This window comes from Micropterus dolomieu, linkage group LG11 (genome assembly GCF_021292245.1).
Source record: "Micropterus dolomieu isolate WLL.071019.BEF.003 ecotype Adirondacks linkage group LG11, ASM2129224v1, whole genome shotgun sequence".
Lineage (NCBI taxonomy): Eukaryota > Metazoa > Chordata > Actinopteri > Centrarchiformes > Centrarchidae > Micropterus > Micropterus dolomieu.
In genome coordinates, this window is record NC_060160.1 from 9,348,330 (window position 1) to 9,371,108 (window position 22,779).

The 22,779-nt window shown below is 41.8% G+C and overlaps 1 protein-coding gene across 1 annotated transcript; it reads right to left on the reverse strand.

Moving 5' to 3' along the window:
- Positions 1–5,033: 5,033 nt before the first annotated feature.
- On the reverse strand, positions 5,034–22,395 carry LOC123978476 (phospholipid phosphatase-related protein type 3-like). The gene is made up of 9 exons (XM_046061703.1): positions 22,151–22,395; positions 18,663–18,766; positions 18,124–18,309; positions 16,558–16,687; positions 15,562–15,757; positions 13,608–13,665; positions 11,109–11,282; positions 9,378–10,214; positions 5,034–8,548 (listed from the first exon to the last, which is right to left on the reverse strand). Exons 2-9 carry the CDS (start codon positions 18,741–18,743, stop codon positions 7,562–7,564), a joined length of 2,649 nt encoding a protein of 882 aa, XP_045917659.1. The 5' UTR covers positions 18,744–18,766; positions 22,151–22,395; the 3' UTR covers positions 5,034–7,561.
- Positions 22,396–22,779: the final 384 nt, after the last annotated feature.

The window sequence follows — 22,779 nt, forward strand, 5'->3', positions numbered from 1 at the left end:
TCCTGTTTCTCTTTTTTTATTTACGATCCTTCTTTAATTATTTTCTCTTCACTATTTTCTTCCCTCCTTCTGCCAAACATTTGATTATGTATTCCTTCCTTTCTTTCTCCCCATTTACTTCTATTATCCCTTATAACATTTCCACTTTTCATTTTTTTATTGCTCCTCACATCACACTTTGTTTATTTATTTATTCCATCATTTGTTTCTTCTGTGTATTCTATCCATCTATCATGCTTTCTGTCGTCTGTCTGTCCTGCTTCCCTGTTGTCTGCTTCCCTTTTTTCATTCCTCTATTTATTCTTTGCCTCCATTCCTGTCCTCCCTACTTATGTTGTTTGTTAATTCGTTCCTTCTTTCCTTCCTTCTTTCATTCCCTCTTTGCATCTGTGTAGTCTGTAGCCAATCCATGTTTATTATCCAATGCATTTTCCTATTCAGATCTTCAGTCTTTGATCATGACACATGACACAATGACAAGATGTAGGATGACTACCAGGTTAGAAAATATTCAGAAACAGTCAAATACACTTAGACCCAGTCAGCTACATTTAGATAGTCTTTGTCTCTGCTCCCCTGCTTGTAGCTGATATGAAATAGGACGGATTACAGGCATGAGTACATGAGGCAGCGCTCTAATTTACTCATTAAATTGATGCTCCCAGACGGACTGATTTAGACTGGATTAACGATGGAACTGTTTTTTTATTTCATTCTGGATTATTTGCACTGGTGAAACACTTTTACTAGCTACGGTTTGCACGTGCATGTGTGTACTTGCAGATTTAATAAAGGGTACCATTTGATTGGGACAGGTGACTGGACTGTGTAGTAATGTCCAATGTTGCAGAGGTAGCTAAAAGTTTGTGGGCATGTGTGGGTTTTCGTGTATAATAAATAACATCCCTCAGTATCTTAACTGTGATGATGTGAGGACTAAAACTGGGTCAGACGGATGCAAGAGTGCGTGATCCTTTGCCAAAAGCTTCCATAGAAAACTCTGACAGTTTTTCCTGGCAGGAGAGATATTTATGAATTTAAGAGGATGTACGGGAGTAGAGGTAAGACAGCTCAGAGGCCCATGTAACATATGCACCCATTAGATATACAAGGAGGGTCACAAAACATACAAGAAGATGCACGTATACATACATGCACTAACTTATTTCTTACATCCACATTTGAGAAGGTTTAGAGGTGAGAAGGCAGTGAAGGAGAACAGATATTGAGTATTAGAGTTCCACACAAATGCATGAAAAGGTCACATACATTTGGACTTGCATATACCAAGGTTTTCCTGTACGCATGTACACACACACTTAGTCCCAGACCCAATTAGTCTGGTCGGATAACTGTGTCAGTGTGTTACTACCCATAGGCCTGTAGGGTATTGAAGCCATGTACTGTAAAGTCTTACTCATGCATGTAAGGCCACAACCACATCATGCCCACTCATGCTCAAATACGCTGAACTGTTCCCCCTCCTATGCCTCTATACATGTAGACAAATAGCACTAGGGCAAAAGTAGGCATATTTGTGTATGTGAATTTTTGTTTTATCTGTAGAAGGATGTTTGTCTTAATGCACAAATCTCTAGATCTGGGCTTTAGTGAATGTGTTGCTGTGGATGTTCATGGGAATAAGTGTATTTATGTGTTTCTGTGTGCGCCCATGCATGTGGGGCAAGGGGGTACAGAAGTATGTTGTTTCCATCGCTCTATCTTTATCGCCTCAATTCTAAGAGGAAAGCACGAGGACACAGCCAAGCAGACACATCAAGCATAATTGGGGAAGCAGAGAGAAGGGGACCGAAAGACTTCCATAGTTTCTCTGCTTAGTTGAGTGTGTCTCTAAGCTGGCACATGAAAGCCTTGCCTCTTTGCAAAGTCAACTTTTGAGGAATTTTTAGAAGCAGTCTTATTTATAGACTGTCAGTCGGGTATTTATTCATTTCTTACCTCTACTATAGGTGTTTCAGGAATTTTCAGCCAGAGAGAGGAGTGGCTCTAGTTATGGCAATATCAGTCTGGTGGTCAGTCCACCACTTACATCTTAAAAGCTATTAAATGATTGCCATGAAAATTTGTACAGACATCCATTGTCTCCAGAGGATGACTTGTGCTAAAATTGACTATCGTCTGATGTTTCCTCTAGCGCCACCAGTGGGTTTACATTTGTGGTTTTGAGTGAAATGTCTTAACAATTACTAGCTGTATCGCCATGATATTGTGAATGAATATTCATGAATATTCATGAATTGTAATTACTTTGGTGATCCGTTATGGGTCCATCATCAAGTCAAGTTTTTAATTTGTCCAATACTTGGCTTCTGACCAAATACCGGCAAAACTAATGACATTCCATTAGCTTTAGCTGTGCTTTGTATTTAATGCTAATTAGCTAATGCTAGCATGCTGACACAATAAACAAAGATGGTGAACATGGCAAATACAGTATTATACCTGCTTAACAATAGCATGTTAAATTGTCATTGTGAGCATGTTATCACACTGAAGTTGTGATTTATCTCAAAGCAACATTGTGCCAAAGTACAGCCTCACAGAGCTGCTAGCATGGTGTTAAACACTTTGTCTTGATTTGTTAATAGTTGCTATGTAGACCTTCACTTCAGGTGAGAAAATAAAGCCACATGTCAGGAATAGCTAAAGAATCAGTGTGGTTAAAAATCAAGCTCCTGTAAAGCAGCAGTTGCCTTGAGAGGTGAGGGCAATCCTATAAAAATGTCAGGCTCCCAGCTGGGCTGAAACAGTGTAACTGGTAGCCTGGTAGGACATTTATCACCTTCTATAGCCTCCGGGTTAAAGAGCAAGCGAGCTAACATATATTCTCAACTCCACGACTATATCTATGGAGGGAAATAATTGATCCCACCAGCAAAATTATATGGTTGTGGATGTTATGTTACATTACCAGCTACTTTGGCAGGTAGTCAGTCATGATTTTATTGTATTTAGTTTGGTCACATAAAAAAAAAACATACATTAAAAAAAACTATCCTGTCTTGGACCCCTAGGTAGAAACAAGCTTTGGAAACACAGCTACTGACTCAGTGAACCCAGCCTCCTAGAAATGTCAGTCTTAGCCCCCAGCTGTGGCAGTAGACAGCTGACTGGCACAATAAGGCTGGTTATCATTTGGGATCCAAAGAGCTTGCTACAAGGTCTGTGTCTGGTGGGTCGACAAAAGACAGGATTTCTAACAAGGTTTAATAAGTCCATCTGAAACTAAATGTAATTTGCTGGGAATGCAAAGCTGAACATTTTAACAACCATTACGCCATGGGAATATGAAACCATCTCTTTCGTTTCCTTTTTATAATTGGTGAAGCTCTTCAAAGGGGCTGTTCATCAACCATTTCAGGAATTAATCCTGATAAAGAATTCCTCTTTAAGGGCTGGGATCCATTGACAATATAGTCAATCCCGGTATAGCCTAACCAGAAGGCAATATTTAAGATTTCTTTTTAATGCTAAAAATAATTTGATATTGATCGAACTGAAAGGAAAATGATCCCTTTGACCCTTTAGAATCCTAATCCCTCATTCAAGAAACTCAGAGCTGGAGGAAAATCAGGATATAAGCTCCAAATCTCCAAATCCCTTTCCTCCATAAAGGTTCACAAGTAGCCGGGTAGATGGCAGTAGGTAGAATGATAGTGACAAACTGAGTAAGATAAAAGTGGAGTTGCGGACAAAAGGCTTTTGTGCTGTTCTGCTGTGGTAAATCAGTCCTGAAAAGAGTGTCAGCAGCTTCCTCTGGACAGCTACTCTCACACACACACACACACACACACACACACACAAACACACACACACACACACACAGCCTGGTGGCGCTATCTTCATGGGGACTTGTCATTCATATAATGCATTCCCTATCCCCTTATTCTAACCTTAACCATCACAACTACATGCCTAACTCTAACCCTTACCCTAACTCTAACTTTAACCTGATTCTAACCTGAACCCTAAAACCAAGTCCTGACCCTCAAACAGTCCTTTAAATTTGTGGGGTCCAGCAGTTTGGTCCCCACAAGTACATAGTAAAACCAGCCCTCCCACTCACATACACAGGCACAGTCACAAAAATAGACACATGCATACAGACAGCTCAGTCTGCATTTTCATTTGCCTCCCGCAGTCACACACACATGCACACTTGTTGTGTTATGCTTTCTGGGCCACCAAGGGGAGAGGGAGACAGTAAGAGAGTAAGAAAGAGAGAGAGAGAGAGAGAGAGAGAGAGAGCTGCTGGCTTGGTGAGTGTGAGTCATGGACTGGCTGACTGTCCTCAGGCCTCAGTACACCATCTGTACCCCCACTGCCTGTACGGCTTCATCACACAGCTCAATGCTCCAAAGCACTGGACACACACTCACACACAAATATATGTTAGAAAACACATACAGAGAGAAAAATGCACAAAACTGACACATATCTGAATGAACACTACACCAGGACCATGTGCAACTTTTATAAACATATGTGTGCGCACACACACACACATGTATGAGAATCATGCTATAATATACTGTATATCAGAATAAACTAAGGGGCTCCTTTTTATTTACTATTTACAAGGAAACAGACCACACACACAGGCCCAGCCAATGCTTGCTGCATCCCTGCAGGTCATCTGGGATTGACCAACATTCTAGCAGAATTCATTATGGAAACCTGACACTAGCCCGCAGGAAATGAGCAAATGTAGCATTGCAAATGTGAATGTGCTGTATCTGTCTGGCTGTGTGTATTTCAGTGAGTGTGTACGTCAGTGTGTGTGTGTGTATACAGTATGAATGAGCATCAACGCACTCATAACCCAAGAATCAATGGAGAAGATCCTTTTCATTAGAGTGGTGGTAAAAGCTGCTCTGAAATTGACCCTCTCTCTATTTTGAGCTGTACTATACATGCAACTGTGCTGTCAAGTAACACAAGATAAAACCTCAGTTAAGAAGTCTTCAATTTTTTTATTCAATCAGGTTGTTAATGTTACACATCACCACAGATAGAAAACATTAGCCCATAAAAAAGGACTGTGGAATAATAATAGTATTAATAATATTAGGTAATATCAAGTATTTTTACAGTCAAAATAGGGGAAAGTAGTACGATAATCACCAGCACTGAAAAATGCAGCATGTCTGTCTGTCAAAAGTAACGGTGCAGACTTGAAGCACAGAAGTTAAAAAACACGCTCGTACACACATGCAGCACAAACCAACAAGCAACATTATCTACCAGCTCCACGTCTGAGGAGCTCCACTACAAAATACAACTTGTTCCATTTAACCCACCCCTTGCTAGCACAACTTTACAAAATCAGTTCATGTAGCCTTCAGATGTTATGGTGCATGGGTGAAACCCCACTTTTTCATCTGTGTGTTTGTGAGTCTGTCTTTCATTAAAATATGATCAAAGTACGATCTAAAATAAAGCACTTATCATTTGACGGAATATCTTCTCATGGTTAGAAAAAACTTGGATGTATGAAATGATAGGTACCAGATAAAGACTTTATACAACATAATATAAATACGCACAAGAGGCAGGGGTGAGCAGGAAGAACACGCACTTCCTCTCAACTCGTAGATGTCGATTCAAAGCGTATTTCTTAGGGCTGCAACTACTGATTATTGTCATAATTGATTAATAATGAGATTATTTCTACGATTAATAACTAATTGTTTCGTCTAAAAGTGGCAGCTGATAAAAAACAGTCTCAATTGGAAGTGTATTTACTTTTGCTTGTTCTGGACCATTTGACCACATTACATGGTCTTCATCAGCAGATGTAATTTGTCCATGGTTTATTTGAACATGAGATTGATTTCTTGACATTTTTTAAAACCTTTGCTGGCTCATGGTGTTGGCTGCTCAACAAATTAGGAATTTATTTCATATCACAGAGGGACAAAACATCTTGGTATCACTTTCTAATAAGGCATACTTAAGTAAGGGTATCCCTGTGATAGACTGAAAAAAGATAAAGTATAAAGGGGTAAAGAAGGATGGATGAATACAGAATTGTAAGACTGGAATTAATATTGTAAATAGTAGTCTTCCTCCAGGGGGCTTACTGAAAAATAAAACAGCTTGATAAAAAGACATACACTAATTAAAGATGTTTTACAACCTGACAACCCAAACGTTTCTCTAAAGAATGTCTTATTTCTGATCTGTAAAGCATAAATAAATTATCATTAATCAAGAAACAACTTATGATAAATGTATGAAGTGCATAGTTAGAAAGTGGTACCAACACCTTTCAAATGGTAACAGGTATAAAGAGAGATTGCCAGCAACACAAGCCGGTTAGCCGCATCCAAGCAACACCTGCTTCAGCCAATGTCCATGTTGGTGGGGATGGCGGGCTGCACGGCTGGCTGGGCAGCTTTGCATTAACATTCCTGTCACCATTGTGATTTGCCAGAAGGGCCAAATGTAAAGGACTACGGAGGGAAGAGAGTGCTAGCATGGTTTGATAAACAAACGTTAATCTCCTTAGTGCTGCTTCAGGCTCTGCATCAAGTTTTGCACACAGCTAAGACAGACTGGCTGCCTGGCTCGCTGTGCTGTGCGGCCCAGCCACCCTCTTCATTTGAGAAACAATTCTCTTTCCTTTCCATCGCTTCTCATGTTTACAACAGTAATCCATTCAGTGACGTCTGTATAGGGCTACCCGACTATGCGTGATCCTCCTTATACCCTCCCCTCCTCCTCCTTCTCACACACCATCCAGAAGTAACACTTCCTAAGCTGGCTCTCTCTGGTGAATACTGACAGATTTGCTTGGCGTCAAAAATAAAATTCCCCATTTGGTTTGTTTATTCAGAGGGGTAAAAAGACTCTCATGCTCTGTGGGTTGTGGCTAATACTCTTGAACCTCTGGTTAAACCTTTTTTTTATTCATAGCTTTTGGGTGTGTTTAAGTTTCTCAGCTGGTTACAATGGCAAATTCTCTGTGTGTAATGGTTGGCAACCTCAAACAGCTGCGCTAGTTTAAGGAGAGCTAGTATTGCCTGTAGTTGTTTTGTTTTCTCAGTCTTATCCCATCTCTCCAGGGAAACTTGATTTAGCAAATCCCAGTGTTCATTGTGATATCTCTCTTTCAGCTGCAGCCTCTTCCATTCCTTCTTTGAATGTGTCTTAAAGAAACACACAGGATGTGCATGCTGAAACTAGGGTTTTTAATCTTCACCCTGCTCTCTTTCCTCGTCCCTTTCTTCCCTTGACTGTTATTCTTCCACTCAGGGCTGTTGAGCCGGCGCTGTGGGCAGTACATGTGAGCCGAGAAAAACCAGATCCCCTGCTGAGTGTGTGTGAGCAGCCAGACCGCCCCACGGTCCTGCACCCCTGCTGTCTCTTCATTTCCAGCATTTTGACTGAGTCTCTAATCCTCTTTGTCATTTTTTTCAAAAGTCATAAATTGCGATTCACCTGCCACAACCTACTTTGTTTCACTGTCTCTTTTAACTGAGTTTTTTTTAAGTATAATCATTGATATGACAATGATGTCTATTGTCTTTCTCCTTCACTATAACATCCTTTCATTCTGCATGGCCTTGTAGTAGTGCTCCTGCTCAGCATGGCTGCGGGCGGAGACAGAGGGGCGACGAGGCAGGGTGGAGGACCGGGACAGGGCCTGGCTGTGGCTGTCCATCAGTAAGTCGGGATGGGGAGGAGGGGGAAGCATGCTGGAGCAGGACGGGTGGGGAGGAGGATGCATGGAGGATGAGGGATGTGGTGGAGGTGGCAAAGGGGAAGAAGATGGATGTGGAGGTGGGGGCATTTGACAGGAGGATGGGTGAGGAGGTGGAGGCATTTGACAGGAGGATGGGTGAGGTGGTGGGGGCATTTGGGAAGAAGATGGGTGAGGAGGGGGGGGCATTTGGGAAGAAGATGGGTGAGGAGGGGGGGGCATTTGAGAGGATGATGGGAGAGGTGGTGGGGACATCTGAGAGGACAGGTGAGGAGGGGGAGGCAAAGGAGAAGAAGACGAGTGAGGAGGCGGTGGTGGTAGAGGGGATGACAACAGTTGAGGAGGGGGAGGCAGAGGGGAGGAGGAAGTGGGGAGAGGTGGGGGAGGTAGCTCCGCTCCTCCTTCGGCGCTGCCGCTGGCCGAGGAGGAGCAAAGCGAGTCCGTTTTCCCTGGGAGTGTCCGGTAATCCCGGTAGTGACTAACATTGTCCTGCCGCTGCAGGGCTACGCGATGTTTGTCCCCGGCTGTGTCAGTAGCCATCATGTTACCGCTGATGGTGTTTCTCCACTCCCACGGCTTCCCGTTATTGGCCGACACACGCACCACCGGGTGATGAGGGGCATGAGCGTCGATTGTGACTATGCTCCCACTTCCGGCGATGCTGCCTGGGTTGCTCCCAGTGCAGCTGTCTCGATCAGATGGGATCCGGTAATAGGGTGACTCAGAACAGTTGGACCCACCGCCGGATGAGGAGCCCCCTTCTGATGTTTTAGTAGATGAAGTGATGGGTCCATGTCCCTGCTGCTTAGACATGGCGATCACCTGAAGGACAGAAGAAAACCTAGTCAGAATGTACAAAGGAAAGATGCTAAGTGCTCAGAAGAGTGCCAAATAGCTGCTCCAGATCAGCTACCAAATGGACCGTGTTGGTGATATTGTTTTGTCAACTGCTGTTTCCATGGTAAACAATGAACTTTCAATCTCAAGATCAAAGAAGTGGAAATTTGAACATTTATAAAATTTCCACTCCTGTGTAATATGTGTACAATATGTGCAGTATGTGCATGTTATGTGTGTTGAACGTTGCTCTTGGTACAGTCTGTATGAAAGATTTCCTCCATCGAGGACAATAAAGAATGAATCTGAATCTGAATCTGGACAACATCCATGACAACTGGGCAACTCCATCTGCTGAGGAAGATCATGTGGTACTAAAGGGAACTTGTGATGGGACTGTTTCGCTACCGGCTGTTTCCAAAGTGAAGAAAGAACTTTCAATCTCAAGAAAAGCTACTACAGAACAAATTTGCTTTTACAATAGTAAACACAGTAAAGGGTAATAGTAATATCCCTTCTAGACATTTTAATTAGATTAAACCCTAACTATAATTAGTATTTGAACCCTTGCGAGAGTGGTTTATATTGGAAATGAATCAGTGAAATTACCTGCTCCACTTGTTCTGTTTTGATTTTACCAACAATATAAATCATAGATGTATAGCACACACAGTGTTTGTCAGCTATTAAATCATGTCTCCTGTCAAAACTATATTTTTCAGAACTGCCTGCATGTTACTTGAAATTAAAGAATGAAAAATGACTGCTCAAAATAATGTAGTTATTATGATTCACTTTCTAATTGCTGCCTCACCTGAGTGACTCTTTGCTGGCTGGGTAGCTGGTTGGGCTGCGTGTTGGGCACACGCGGAGTTGACACTGCAATGGGACCTGTTCCCGGCTCTTTCACCCCTCCTCCCTCAGTGAGAGACAGCCACTTGGCGCGGGTCTTGGCACTCTTGGGGGAGACAGGTGGCGGCCGAGAGGCCTCCTCAGGGATGTGAACGAGTGGCGGTGCCACCACCATCCTGGCCCCAGTCGGTGTGGCAATGCCCTTGTTGGCTTGCACTGTGGGATAAAGAGAGGACGGCATCTCCTGGTCTCCTCCCTCTCCTGCTGCTGCTCCTCCTTCATCTCCTCCATCTCTCCCGTCCATTACCTCCTCCTCCTCGTCTCGTGAGCTCTGGCTGCGGATCTCCAGTGAGCGCTGCTTCCACTCTGACACCAGCTGCCGAGACCTCTGGGGGTCAAAGGGCACATGGAAGGTCATGTGACGCTGCGTGGTAGCTGGCTCATCTGAGGGGGAGATGGGGCTGTTGCCGTTTGCGACTCGGGGCAAGGTGTTGCTGAAGGTTACCATAGTTTCCTTGCCCATGGGACCCCGGGTTGCTAGTAGCTCCACATCAGCACTCGCACGTTTGAGGGAGGCCAGAGAGGCCTTTTCCCTCCTCACCTTACTGCGGGCCCCGGACCCCAGCCCCACCCCAAGCTCCTCTCTGCTCTCAGACACCCTGGGAGTTTTCCTGTAAAGAGAGTCATGACTCCGCTGACTCAGCACCCTCAGGCCGTCCTTCTGCTGAGTCGGGGTCAGTCTTTGTAAAGAGTGAGCATCTTCTTCTGATGCTTTGAAGTTTCCCACTGCGTACACAGCCTGACATAGGACAGAGGGATACAGGGAGGGAGGTAGGGAGGAGAAATAAATGAGGAGATAGAAGTACCCGGCATGTTAAATAAAGACTTAAGTGTGGGAATGTGTTTTCTTTAATCTTTGGGCGGGAAAAAATATCCCTATTAGTGGGGAGCATATGCATGAATAGGCATCTCTCCGTCTCCCTCCTGTTTAGTCTGAGGTCAGCATGAATCACTTTCTTCCCCCTCTCTCAGAATTCATCCTTTAAATACTGAAAGACGAGAGCTAAAGAGACTGAGAGGAGGAGAGAAGCGTGGAAAAAGGCAACGACAAGTTTTCTTAAAATGAAGTGTGAAATTGTTCCAGAGAATTCTTATCCGATTATTCATTCTCTCTCCCTTCCCTCTGTAATAGAAAAAGCTATATATAGAGCTTGCCAAAAAAAAAAATGCTGGGAGAGAAGAGTATGGAAGCCACACGGAGAGGAGAGGTGATGAAAAAAATAACCATTTGTTAACACATACTGTGATAGTGTTAGAATAATACAATGGGACAACTCAGTCACAGCAAAACAACTAAACCACTTTATAAAAAAACAAAATCTATTTATGTGTATTTAGTCATTCCCACCATGCAGCATGCTGACGGTTAACTGCTCCCCGGGGACAAAACAAATCCCTAAATACATACAAACATATGCTGGCACTCATTTCACAAACTAAATCCTGAAATAAGAGAGAAAATTTCACTACATTATCACACGTTACATTATCATAAAAGGAGTAATTATCTTGACACCAGCTAAATAAATTAACTCCTATTGGTCTAGAGATTTTATTTTACAACTTGACTGAAGACTGATAAATCGTTTGCCATGCTTGCCATATGCACTCTTGCGCACTTTGTTTAACTAACCAGGTAGACTCCAATGCTGGCTCCTATGAGGTATCCCACGTAGACGTCTATTGGGTGACTGCGGTGCTGAGTTATCTGTGTCAGCCCGGCGAGGCCTGCCGCCATGCAAAAAGCAAATACCAGCAACGGCTTCAGCAGCTTTGTTGTGCTGCTGATGCTGGCATTGAAATACATCTGTGGAGAGAGAAGCACACATCAATATGCAAAAGACACATATGAAGACTGGGGAGGAGATGTTATTAAAAGGCAGCGGGAAATGTTCTGGCTATATTCAAAAGAAAAATCCCCCTATCAGCACCTCTAAAGCTCACTAATTACTACATTATATCTCAATGATGTCAAAAAAAACCAGATGTTTCCACCGGTTCCCACTCTTTTTACTGAGCTAACCATGTCCAACATTTCACTTGTCTCCAATGAATCTCCACTGATTTGAAGAATTATCTTTAAGTGACATTATATTGAAAATGTTAAATGAACTGTCTCACTTTTGTTCCTTGAAAATGTAAAAGATACAACCTTAATTGTTAGAGCTGTTTTAAGAAAATAAAACGTATGCTGCATATGAGGTTAACTGGGTCATTCAGATGAATATTCTTTGACAGTTAAACAGAGTGAGCGGGGGGGTGGGGGTTTACATGAAGGGAGAGAGAATATATGTACAGTTACATTCAAATTCTCTGTATACAAACTTTATTTCGATTACGTAAAGTGATAGACAGCTGAGTGACAGAAAAGCAGGCTTTGCAAAAATATCCATTTTAACAAGCTTGTCCATCTAGTATTGAGCATAAAAATCCCACTTCTCTTCAAGCAAGAGAGCGGGAACAAACATCTATCCACAGGGTGACATTTAAGTTACTCCCAATGCAATTGAAACTGTGTCTGCCGTGTGAAGTGTTCTGCTTTATCTGTCGAGTTTCAGCAAATTAAAAAAATACATGGGGAGAGGAGGAGAGGAAGAGTGGAAACAAGTGGAATTGTTTCACTTCATTATCATTTTATCACATAGGTTTTTGAAGAAGAAATACATGTCTTAATATGGTGGGCAGTGAAGAACAAACTGAAGAAAGAAAAGTGATCTGTGTGCTCGGGGTGCTTCTCAACTTTGTAGAGATTGGACAACATGTTGTAACTCTAGCAACCAAAACAGCTGCTTTCCTCCTCCTCTCCTGCCTTTTCTCTCTCGTCAGAAATCTGTCTGGTGAGCTTTAATGAGCACACTCTCGGATCAGTGAGGCAGCAGTGATATGGCCAGTAGCTTGCAACAGCCATTGGTGGAGGAGGGTGTGTGTGTGTAGGAGGGTGTTACCTCATGGAAAAATGACATTGTACAGCAAAGTGCTACTTTGCTGTACAATTCACATTCTGCTGCAGTCAGCATCGGACTGCAGAATGGCAAAAAGCTACCCAACAAGCATTAGGATGACAATGAACACGGAATTTAAAGACGGTGCCTATTATTCTTTTAATGTATTTTAATTCAGACGGCTCTGGCCTGAGGGTACTGTGGTCTGAGAATTGTACTGTCAATCGTAAATCTCTCAGTGAGTAATCACTATAATGTAATTATGACTTGTATATGAAATGACAGTGATTTCATTGCAGCCAGAAATCCTCTGATATGCAGGAACTAATTTTATGTTACCAGCAGTAATGTTTGTTAAAGCAACTATACAAGGAACTTTCATTTTGTGTTGATTATGGCGCACCCTGTGGACAAAAGTGGCAATGTTTCCACAACCTTGTGTCGTAAAGATCTTTATCTGGCTAGCGTGTGAATTTGTTTTGGAAGCGAGTGAAAGAAAGATGCAACTTGTTTTTTTTCTCCCTCCTTTAAAATCCTGCAATTCTGTTGAATGACCGGCCAAGGTTGACTTGTGTTTTCACCCAGGCTCTATCACTGTCCCATCTTGCTGTTTTGTTAGCTAAAGAAAACTCTCCTCCTGCTTCCTTTTAACTGGTTAAAGTATTACTCACTGCAAAACTTTGCCAGGGAATAGGTAAACGTACACTCTTCCTGTCTGCGTGGTGCATTCTGTAAATTGTTTTGTTAGGTTTTGCGGGGAATCTGACCCACTGACATATAGTGGTCATATAGAGGCATCAGTATTAAATTGAGACTTCTTCATAACCAGTTAAAAACTCCTTGTAGTTGCTTTAAGAATAAGTAGAAGAGCACCTGGATAGTTGTCATGACCCCGGATAAGTGAACAAACTAACAAATTGTTATCCGTACAAACATTATGAAATAAAAATTCTGAAGATAAATAAATATAGTGCAAAACAGTTCAGTAATATTGATGTCACCAAAAACTGTTAAATGTTACACAAAACAGGGTTAACTAGTCTTTCAAAGTTACACTGAATTAACTTAAGAGCGGTACAATAAATCACAAACACATGTGAGTAGTGTAGTATGCAGTATGTGATGCAAATACTTCATACTTACTGTAGGTACATAAACATAGAAGGCAAGAAAGAGACATATGTGCTTACGGAGATATAGACCGCAGCGAAGCCAGAGAGCGTTGCATGCTGGGATGGAAATGTTTTCCTGAGGGGAGAAACGGGGAGAATTAGGTGTGAAAGACTGAAGGCAGAGAGAGAAAGACAGATGCATGTTTACACAAGCTGTGTGGATTCTGAGTTTATTTATTGCCTCTTGAATAAACCTGAATAAAACTATCATGTCTCACATTATTTGTGATGTCTGGATTGTGTTTGACATTAAAACCTGAGTGTCTGCCCAACTGTGTTTGTTAAACTGAGCGTACGTCCTTGTGAGCAATTAATAACACAAACAGAATACCACGGGGCATTAGTGGGAACATTAGGGGAGAGTGAATGAGCTGCGGTCAAAGCCGCCAATTTAAAGTTTAGATAACTGAATCACCAGTCTCATTTAATTTGCCTTATTAAGACACTAGTGTATTTATCCTTGTGTCTTGCACTACTGTGTTTACCTTCTCAACTTTTTCAAGGCTAAACCTGTGTGTACTGGTACTTATATCTTTGTGAAGACCTTAATAGTAAGGACATTTTTAAAAGCGCGTACATTTTGGCTGGTTTTAGGCTTCAGGCTACAGTTACATTAAGTTCAATTTTCTTGTGAATGTTGAAGCGATAGTTCAACATTTTGGGAAATATTTTTATTTGCTTTCTTGCTGAGAGTTAGACAAGAAGATCGATACCACTCTCATGTCTGGTTAGCTTAGCTTAGCACAAAGACTGGGAACAGGAAAACAGCTGGTCTTGCTCTGTTCAACAACATGTTCTCTCAATTTTAAACCCATACCCCTAAACCATAACCTGTCCCGTAAAGCTGAAGTGCATAAACAAGTTGTTGTGTTTTTTAACCACTAACCAACCACTGGGTAAATAAATATATTATATATATATATATATATTCAATTCAATTCAATTCAATTTTATTTATATAGCGCCAAATCACAACAACAGTTATCTCACAGCGCTTTTCATAAAAGAGCAGGTCTAGACCATACTCTATGATGCTATTTACAGAAGCCCAACATATATATATATATATATATAAATACATATATATGTATATATATATATACACACACACACACACACATATATATATATATTGAAATATATATATATCTCTGACTTGGGACATATATATTTTTATATATATATATATATGAGTGGGGTTCTAGGGAATGCATTATGTCAACATGGGTTCTCACAAGTATAGAGTACAATCATTGGTGTGTTTGTACTTCTGGGATTATCCCTATATGAGCTATATTTATCTTTTCTGTCTGTACGCATTTATTATGCCCGTCTAATACCCATATGTTGTAGCTTGTTTGTCTGTCTGTTTGTTACAGTACATACTGGGCTGCTAAAGAGTATCTTCAGAAGCCAAACGTAGTCACAGCACCTGCATGTGAGATGCCACAGCTGGGCACAATGAGAATTTGTAAAGTCTTGTTGTACAAATAAACTTTACTAAGCAGCATATCATTAATTAGCAAATCTTGCATTAATTAAATATCCAACTTTAACAACAACAATTTCAATCCTTTGCTACTTTAATCTTCTGTAATCCTCTTAAAATGCACATTTTAATGACTCCTCACGTTGCAGGTTGCATTTACACAGTATACGGTGCAACATCTGTAAATCCTTTCAGCATTATAACTCAGTGTGTTCTGTAGCATTTTTGACAAAGCATGAACTAGCAAGCAAAGTGATCTAACATTGCTGAATTCCTATTTAATGGAATGAGAGCAGCCTGCTAGGGAGCTAAGAAGCATAAAACAAATATCCGGTTCAAATAAACCGATACAGTACTTCATAGTGATGAATGTACTGTGTATCTGTGTGTCTGTGTTTTCTATTCTTTTGTATATGGGGAAATGGAGACTTGCTATGTGCCCATGGATGCTGTTTTAAATATCTCTATATGTGTGTGTCATACCTAGCTGACATGATGGCATACTGGTCTTTCCCCATGCAGATGTCCCTTGTGATGTAGGCATTGTTGTCACATGACACTCCCGGGGCCGTGTAATTGGGCTGGCAGACGGTGAGGAAGAAAGGGGCGTGGTAACCAGTAGCTAACTGGATGACATCTGTCACCAGGGCTGTTGCCAGGAGACCGAACACATGAACACCTGAGGGAGAGCGAGGTAAGAGACAGAGACAGAGATGATATGGCAGCCTTGGCAAATGAACTAAAAGCCCCTTGTGGTTTCTCCACATTTATGAACACCTGCAGCCGAAAACAACGTTGAATTTACACCGACAACCTGAAGTGACACCACAAGCCATCAGTTTTTTTTGCTATGAAGCTTTTCCGCAGACATTGAAATTTGGCAAGGTGAATTAATTACTCTTTTCACTTCAAAGCTCAAGGTCTGCCTCAAGATATTTTCCGTGGAGCATTATATCATGCCTTTTTCATTTTAAGTCATCCTTCATTTAATGCATGTAATTAGTTTATTTCCCTACTCTGAAAAGTGGAATCCGTTTGGGGGCTCAGCCGGTAAGTGGAATAATTTGTTTGAGACAAAACTGATTTCCATCTTAAAAACACCATGTTACTCCCAACTACTGACAGCAGACAGCTATTTACAATGTTAGCACCTAAGTCCAAATGTAAAATATATTATGTATATTCGATCAAATGCTTTTTCAGGCTTCATCACTAACAGAATAAGCATATATGGGAAAATAATGCTATTTGACAAACCATGTGATCAATAAGCGCCTCTAAACGATGGCCCCTGGGGCAGGCTACGCTATAACTATTGTTATGTCCATAGCAACAGCCACGTATCCTGTCAAAGTTTTTTTGAGCAAACCCTGAACGTTATTCACTAACTATTAGATGCTGTGGAGTAGAATTCTACCACAGTATCTGACAAAACTCCAACCTTCAAATAACCCCATAAGGATTGGTAGTTGGACGTACCGACGAAGCGCACGGTTCTGCGTAGGAAGGAGTTGAAGCTGCAGCCTCCAGCATTGATGCTGCTCTCTGACTTGGGACATGTCTTCAGTTTGGATTGCATACAGTACATCAGGGCCTCCCCCATCATAATCTACAGAAAGATGGAGAGAATTTGGTAAATGGCAAGAAAGGAACACATAAAAAAAACAAAATATGTATTTCTGTCATATAGCAACACCGTAAGGCACAGAAAGAAATATATGAAAGAGAACAAAAAAGAAAAAGGGTGCAATTAATGTCATTCCATTTCTGTGATTGTGATCTACGGTGAGAGGGAGCAAGCGAGAGAGAGAGAACGAAGGCAGGGTTCTATTGAATAGTGATCACTTCCAATCAGAGTGATAGATGAGTGTTGGAGTGGTCTGCTCGTTTCCATGCTGCTGATGGATTAGCAGTGTGCGTATGAGTGTGTGTATATTGATTGGGGGCCTCGTGACCTGTTTGATGGTGTGTATTGGAATGTCAGGTGTGTATTTATCAGTGTTTCCATTGATTTTGCATTTCTAAGGGGAGATTGAATTTGCTTTGTGCGTGTTTGAGAAGCTGTACGTTTGCATATTTGTCTGTACACAAGCATTTCTGTGTGATATATGTGTCCAGAACTCACAAACAAAACCCCAAGACACACATTAGATCACTGCGCCTCTGTGATAAGATTTTATCCTTGTGACTCCAATATGAGAAGATTTTTTACATGAATGATCAACTTTTTTACATGAACAATAGATCAAATGTGCTCAGTAACAAACCCACAGGGAATTATTACTCATTGAGCTGAGCTGAAAATTCAGCTCTCATCAGTCCAGTTTCTAGTAGTGGCATATGATGTCAGGTGAAAACAAGATCTGATAAACCAACTGTACGCTACCAAATAGCAATGTCAGCGACTAACAAGATTTAAAAAATCGAACGCCAAACAAGCTTAAGATCAAGAGATTTTCTCAGGAGGTTAAGACCAAACCAGAGCTAAAAGATGAGCAGAAACTGAACTTTGATCAGGGGGGCAGAAAAATTACTCCAAATTAATGTAATTTTACCTCTGTATTTGCAAGTGATTGCTAACACATTAAGTTGGCCAAACCAACTTTAAAAGGACAATAATATGTCTGGGGTATGTGTTTTTCGGTTTGTTGTGGCCAGTGGTGTCCAGTTACTCAAGTACTGGACTTAAGTACAAATCAGAGGTACTTGTACTTTACTTGACTATTTTCTTTCATGCCACTTTCTACTTCTATGCCTCTACATCTCAGAGGGGAATTTTGTACTTTACAAAGTAAGATTTTTCGTAAACATATGAAGAATTTATAAATATGCTTTGTTATATATTAAACTACCCAACAGTTTATACAAGTACAGCTGAAATGTAAGTCAGCTGACATAAAATTGTCAACTATTTTGATCATGGAGATTGATTAATGGAGAAAATAATCTGCAGTCTCAATATAACTTTGTCCACCACTTGTTGTGGCCATACTCAGGTGTGGTGTGTGTGTGTGTGTGGGGTGGGGGGGGGGGGGGGTGACTTACAGATGCTGCAGGACCAGCGAAGGCCAAACTCAGCAGCATCAACAGAGGTATGAGCTCATCGCCCGTCTCCACGTAGGGCATGGAGAGGTCGCGGTCATGGCAGCGGTAGCCCACCATTGCCGGGGACAACACATCTGTCAACTCCAGGAAGTACAGGGACACCAAAGAGGACAGGACGATGGGAAGCTAGACAGGCATGTACACACACACACACACACACATACCCGCCACACGCACAAGACCAAGGACAAAACAAAGAGTGACTAGCATTTAATATTTGCCTGGAAAGAGATGATTCATCCAAGTTTTACCGCAAATCTTGCCACAGCAACACCTTGCTTGTGAACATCAAACTCTGCTTTAAATAAAGGGCAAACGCATCCAGGTGCAATCAACATAGAAAAACCTTACCGGTAGCATGACTCTACACAGCAGAAAGAATGATTCAGCTAGTGATCGATTCAGTAATTGTAGTGAGTCATGTTGACCAAGCATACAAAAAGGTGATTCATCAATATATCTAATCTTTCTACACATACCTCTACAAAATAAAAGCATGGCAGCAGTGTCATGCTGTCTTTAGGTGGTTTCTTCTTGGCTTTGTTTTTAGGGGACGTCATCTTGGGGTGGGACCAGTCACAGCCTGTTGGGATAACAGATTGTGAGGAGATGTCAGAGAGGAGTGTCAGAGCGCTTTCATGGATTTCCACCATCAATATTTCTGAAAACATCAAAAAGACGTTCAAACTTCTGCCAGGCCTAGACTTTTCTGATGAATGAAACATAGCTTCAAAAAAGTTTTCCAAGGCTGGTTAAGGCTGAAATGTGTTATACTGCACACATCACTATGCATTAGTTTGAAGAAGACCTTGTGTTAGTAAACAGAGCACTTTTAATGTAGTATTGTTTGGTAATGAGGTGCATTATTTGTGTTTGCATACCCATACACATTCAATAGTTACACGTAGAACTCTGCACATGCACATTTAATGACCACACTGATTTTGCAGTGAGACAGAGAAACACGTGCAAGGTCAGGATGCTCTGTGTTGAAAATTCATGGTGGGATCTACAAACAGAAAAAAAAATCTCATTCATTTTCTAAAGGTAGTTTTTAACTTCCTACTGGTTGTTATACACTAAATTCATCTTCCTCACAAACTCAGATGTACACACATGTAGACATCTCCTGCCATCAGTAACCTGTAGGCGATCAGAAGTCCTCAGAGAGAACTAAGAGCCAAGGGCCCAAATGGAAAACTAAACAGAGTTAAATATTCACTGCTCTCCCTACAGCTCCATATTCCTCCACATTCTGTCTGTCTTTCTGCATCTCTGTGCTCTACCCATTTCCCTCTCTCACTCAGTTTCACCCTGCCACCTTTTCTGTGTCCCATTATGCTTATCACTTTCTCAATCACCTTCCGTCTATCCCCCTTTTCCTACCAATCTGCCTTCATTTTAACACTTTTCTCTTGACCTCCTTTTTTCTTTGTCTGCATTACCTCTGATCTTGTTCTAATATCTAAATTTTTCTTTTGTTTGGTCAATATTGACTTTTTAATACAAATTGCATACTAGTGAAGGAGATAAACTTGAGGATCTGGTTTCGCTCAAATGCATCAGGTGTGTAATTCTCCCTAAAACATGCAATGAAACCTGCTTTGTGTCACAGACCTGCTGATCCAACTAAAATGTATTGGCACTATTTACAATGGGTTTTAGTGGAGAGTTTTGCTCTCCCATGCTTGTGTAAATGCAATTTTCTACTTGCAGTTTTCTTTTCTTGTTTGGCACACAAATGGACACAAATTTAAGGCAGATTGAATATGAGCACATAATCAGCTGATCTGAGGCTTCAATCCAAAAATACTATCCTTCAAGAAACTCATATTGTCTGAAAGCTGTCTAGGTATCTCTAGCTCTTTCTGATTCTGTCATGTTCTTCCTCTCTCTCTTTTATTGTCTTTGCTTAGTTTTTGTTTAGCTTTGCTTCTCTCACTTGCTCTATCTCTGCCCTGTTTTGTCTTTTTACAGTATTTGTCCAAAAATCACCATCACTGCTTTTTTTCTACCTTTCTACACCTTCCTACACGGTCTTAATACCTCTCTCTATGGCTCCCCCTGTCATTGTTTTTCTCCATCCTCTTTTCTCTGTCTGTTTCTCTTTTTCTCTCCAAGATAAGAGGGCCTGACCCTGAGGCGGTGTAAGGCACAGAGAATCAAAGACTTCTACCGTCTAATTTCCATGACCGCTAGAAATGAAGAGGAAAGAAGGAGAGGAAGAAGAGGAGTAGAAGAGAATAGGATAGAACCGGGGACAAGATAATTGGAGATCAAAGACATAAAGAAGAAGAATAATTTTTAAAAAACAAAATCAGAAGAGTGTAGCACAAGTTTGTCTGGTAAATGTGTATGTCTGGGAGTGCTGGTGGGAGGAGAGGGGGTTGGTGGTGGGTGAGGATCAGAGACAGGGAGAATATGGGGATGGCTAGATTCCAGTGTAGCTGAAAGCAGCTTAGGAAGACGCTGGGTCCTGGGTTTCACTCTCCCAGCTGCTTGGTCTCAGTGACCTACTCCAGTCAGCATTTAAACCTCACCCCAACTCACATCACACACACACACACACACACACACACACACAGAATGAACCTCTTTAGGGCCGTCATATGTTTGTGTGACAGCAAATTATGCTTGTGCATGCAAACATCATGGTAGTGTTTGCATGCATGCATAGTCTAAACAATTTGTGCACATCTCATGTGTGTGTGTGCGTATGAATGAAGGCTGCAGTGGACAAAAACAGTGTGTCAGTCTGTCAGACAGCAAGGAAGATACAAGTCTCAGTGACCACCAATGTGGCATTGGTGGGGTGTGTTAGAGACAGACTAGTATATACTTAGTGTAGTATGGTATTGCACAGTACAGTGTAATAAATTATTTCTTTGTGTGTCAGGCTACTGTTGTTCACTGTATTGTGATATGGTGTAATATAATATATGTACATATTTACAGTTTATAACTCTCTAGAACTCTACTAAAGAGACTGACATCATTCTGCCTTGGAAAAGTTATTCCCTAATTTGGTTGTTTTTATGATGCTGTTGGAGAATGCTGCCAAAATCTCTCATAGGTGCTGATTTGAGATCTACAGACTGCGAAGGCCATGGCATATGACTCACATCATATTCATCACTCAAACAATTCAGTGACCCCCACACACCCAATTATCTGATAAAGAAAATGTTTTGGCTAATTACACATAGGTCTGCCTCAGCATAAGCAGACATTTCTGTATATAGAAAGTAGTACAGTGTTTACAAAATTACCACATCACACAGTACTGACATGGATCCTTGGTGTCTCCCAACAGGCACAGTGTTAAGTTGCTGCTCTTTTTCCTGACCTATGGCTCATGAACTTGAAAATGAAAGACTGAGGTGAACATAAAGTTATCAGAACAGTTGATCAATTTTCTATTCACCATTTACTCATCCATCCATCGAGAAAGTTACAGTGCTAGCTGCAAAGCCATGTCAACCGCAGGGCCCTTACCAGACAGAGAGACATAAAGGGCCATATGCACCACTTGATGTGGAGGAGGGTTTACACAACTAACCTCACCTTCCTTAATACTGAAGGAAACAATTCAACCATTATTTTAAGCTAGTATTAATAAATTCATTAAAATATAATTTGTAGTTTTTTTTAAATCCACATGTCTGTCCAGTTTTGCTTTAATTTCGGTTTTCTCAAGGTAGGCTAATCGCTTATTGAATGTTATAGTTTAGATGTTTAGTAACCACTAGGCTATATCAAAACGATCCGCAAAAAAGAAGCATAATGCTGTAGCCTGTATGCTATTGTAAACGTAGCAGTTACTCCACCACAAGCAGAAATAAGCAGATTGCGTATGAGATCATCAATTATGGAAACGTGAAATCCATGTGCTGAGGAACGGTGGGTTGCTGGGGGAGGCATGCGGGGTCAGGGAGACACAATACTACCGGACAGCCTGAGCACTCACCTCTATCCCGCGGGCTCCGTGAATTGACCGAGTCCCGACGCCCCCTTCCTCCCCGGCGTGGTCGTGCGTGCTGCTCCAGTTTTGCGGTGCACAGTCCCTTTAATCCATCTCCGGCGTCACCCCGAAATCCCAAACTCCCCACTATTATTTAGAGAGCGCTCCGGTGAGAGGCTATTCTGGGATCACTGAAGGATGGGAGAATGGGGTTGGATGGGAGTAAGTGAGGAGACCTACAGAGAGGAGCAGGGATGGCGAGAGAAAGAAGAGAGGAGAGGAGAGAGAGGGTTGCTGATGGTGGAAAGTCCAATTTGCGGCACTTTCTGGCAACGCGTTGCTCTCCTTTCTATTTCCTGGCTTTAGATAAGTGAGAGATTCACGTGGGTCCACCCGGTTCTTCCCCTTGACATGCACCTGCAGATTTTCCTATATCCCATAGAATATATAACACGGATAAATTTAAAACCCCTTATTTTATATGCAAGGCATCCGTCACACGGTTTTCGGGTACGCAGTCAGCTTCACAGCGCGCGCACACACACACAAAGGCATGGGGGCCGTGCTGGGCTGTGCTGGGCTGTGCAGGAGGGGGGGGGGGGGGGGGGGGGGGGGGGGGGGGGGGGGGGGGGGGG

What these genes read in the sequence shown, in the direction of transcription:
- LOC123978476 (XM_046061703.1), bottom strand. Translation starts at nt 18,743, where the DNA reads ATGACGTCCCCTAAAAACAAAGCCAAGAAGAAACCACCTAAAGACAGC. An exon ending in TCGCTGCGGTCTATATCTCC is followed by an intron (nt 11,283 to 13,607) that starts GTAAGCACATAT and finishes CTCTCTCCACAG; the next exon opens with ATGTATTTCAATGCCAGCAT. An exon ending in GCCAGCAAAGAGTCACTCAG is followed by an intron (nt 8,549 to 9,377) that starts GTGAGGCAGCAA and finishes TCTGTCCTTCAG; the next exon opens with GTGATCGCCATGTCTAAGCA.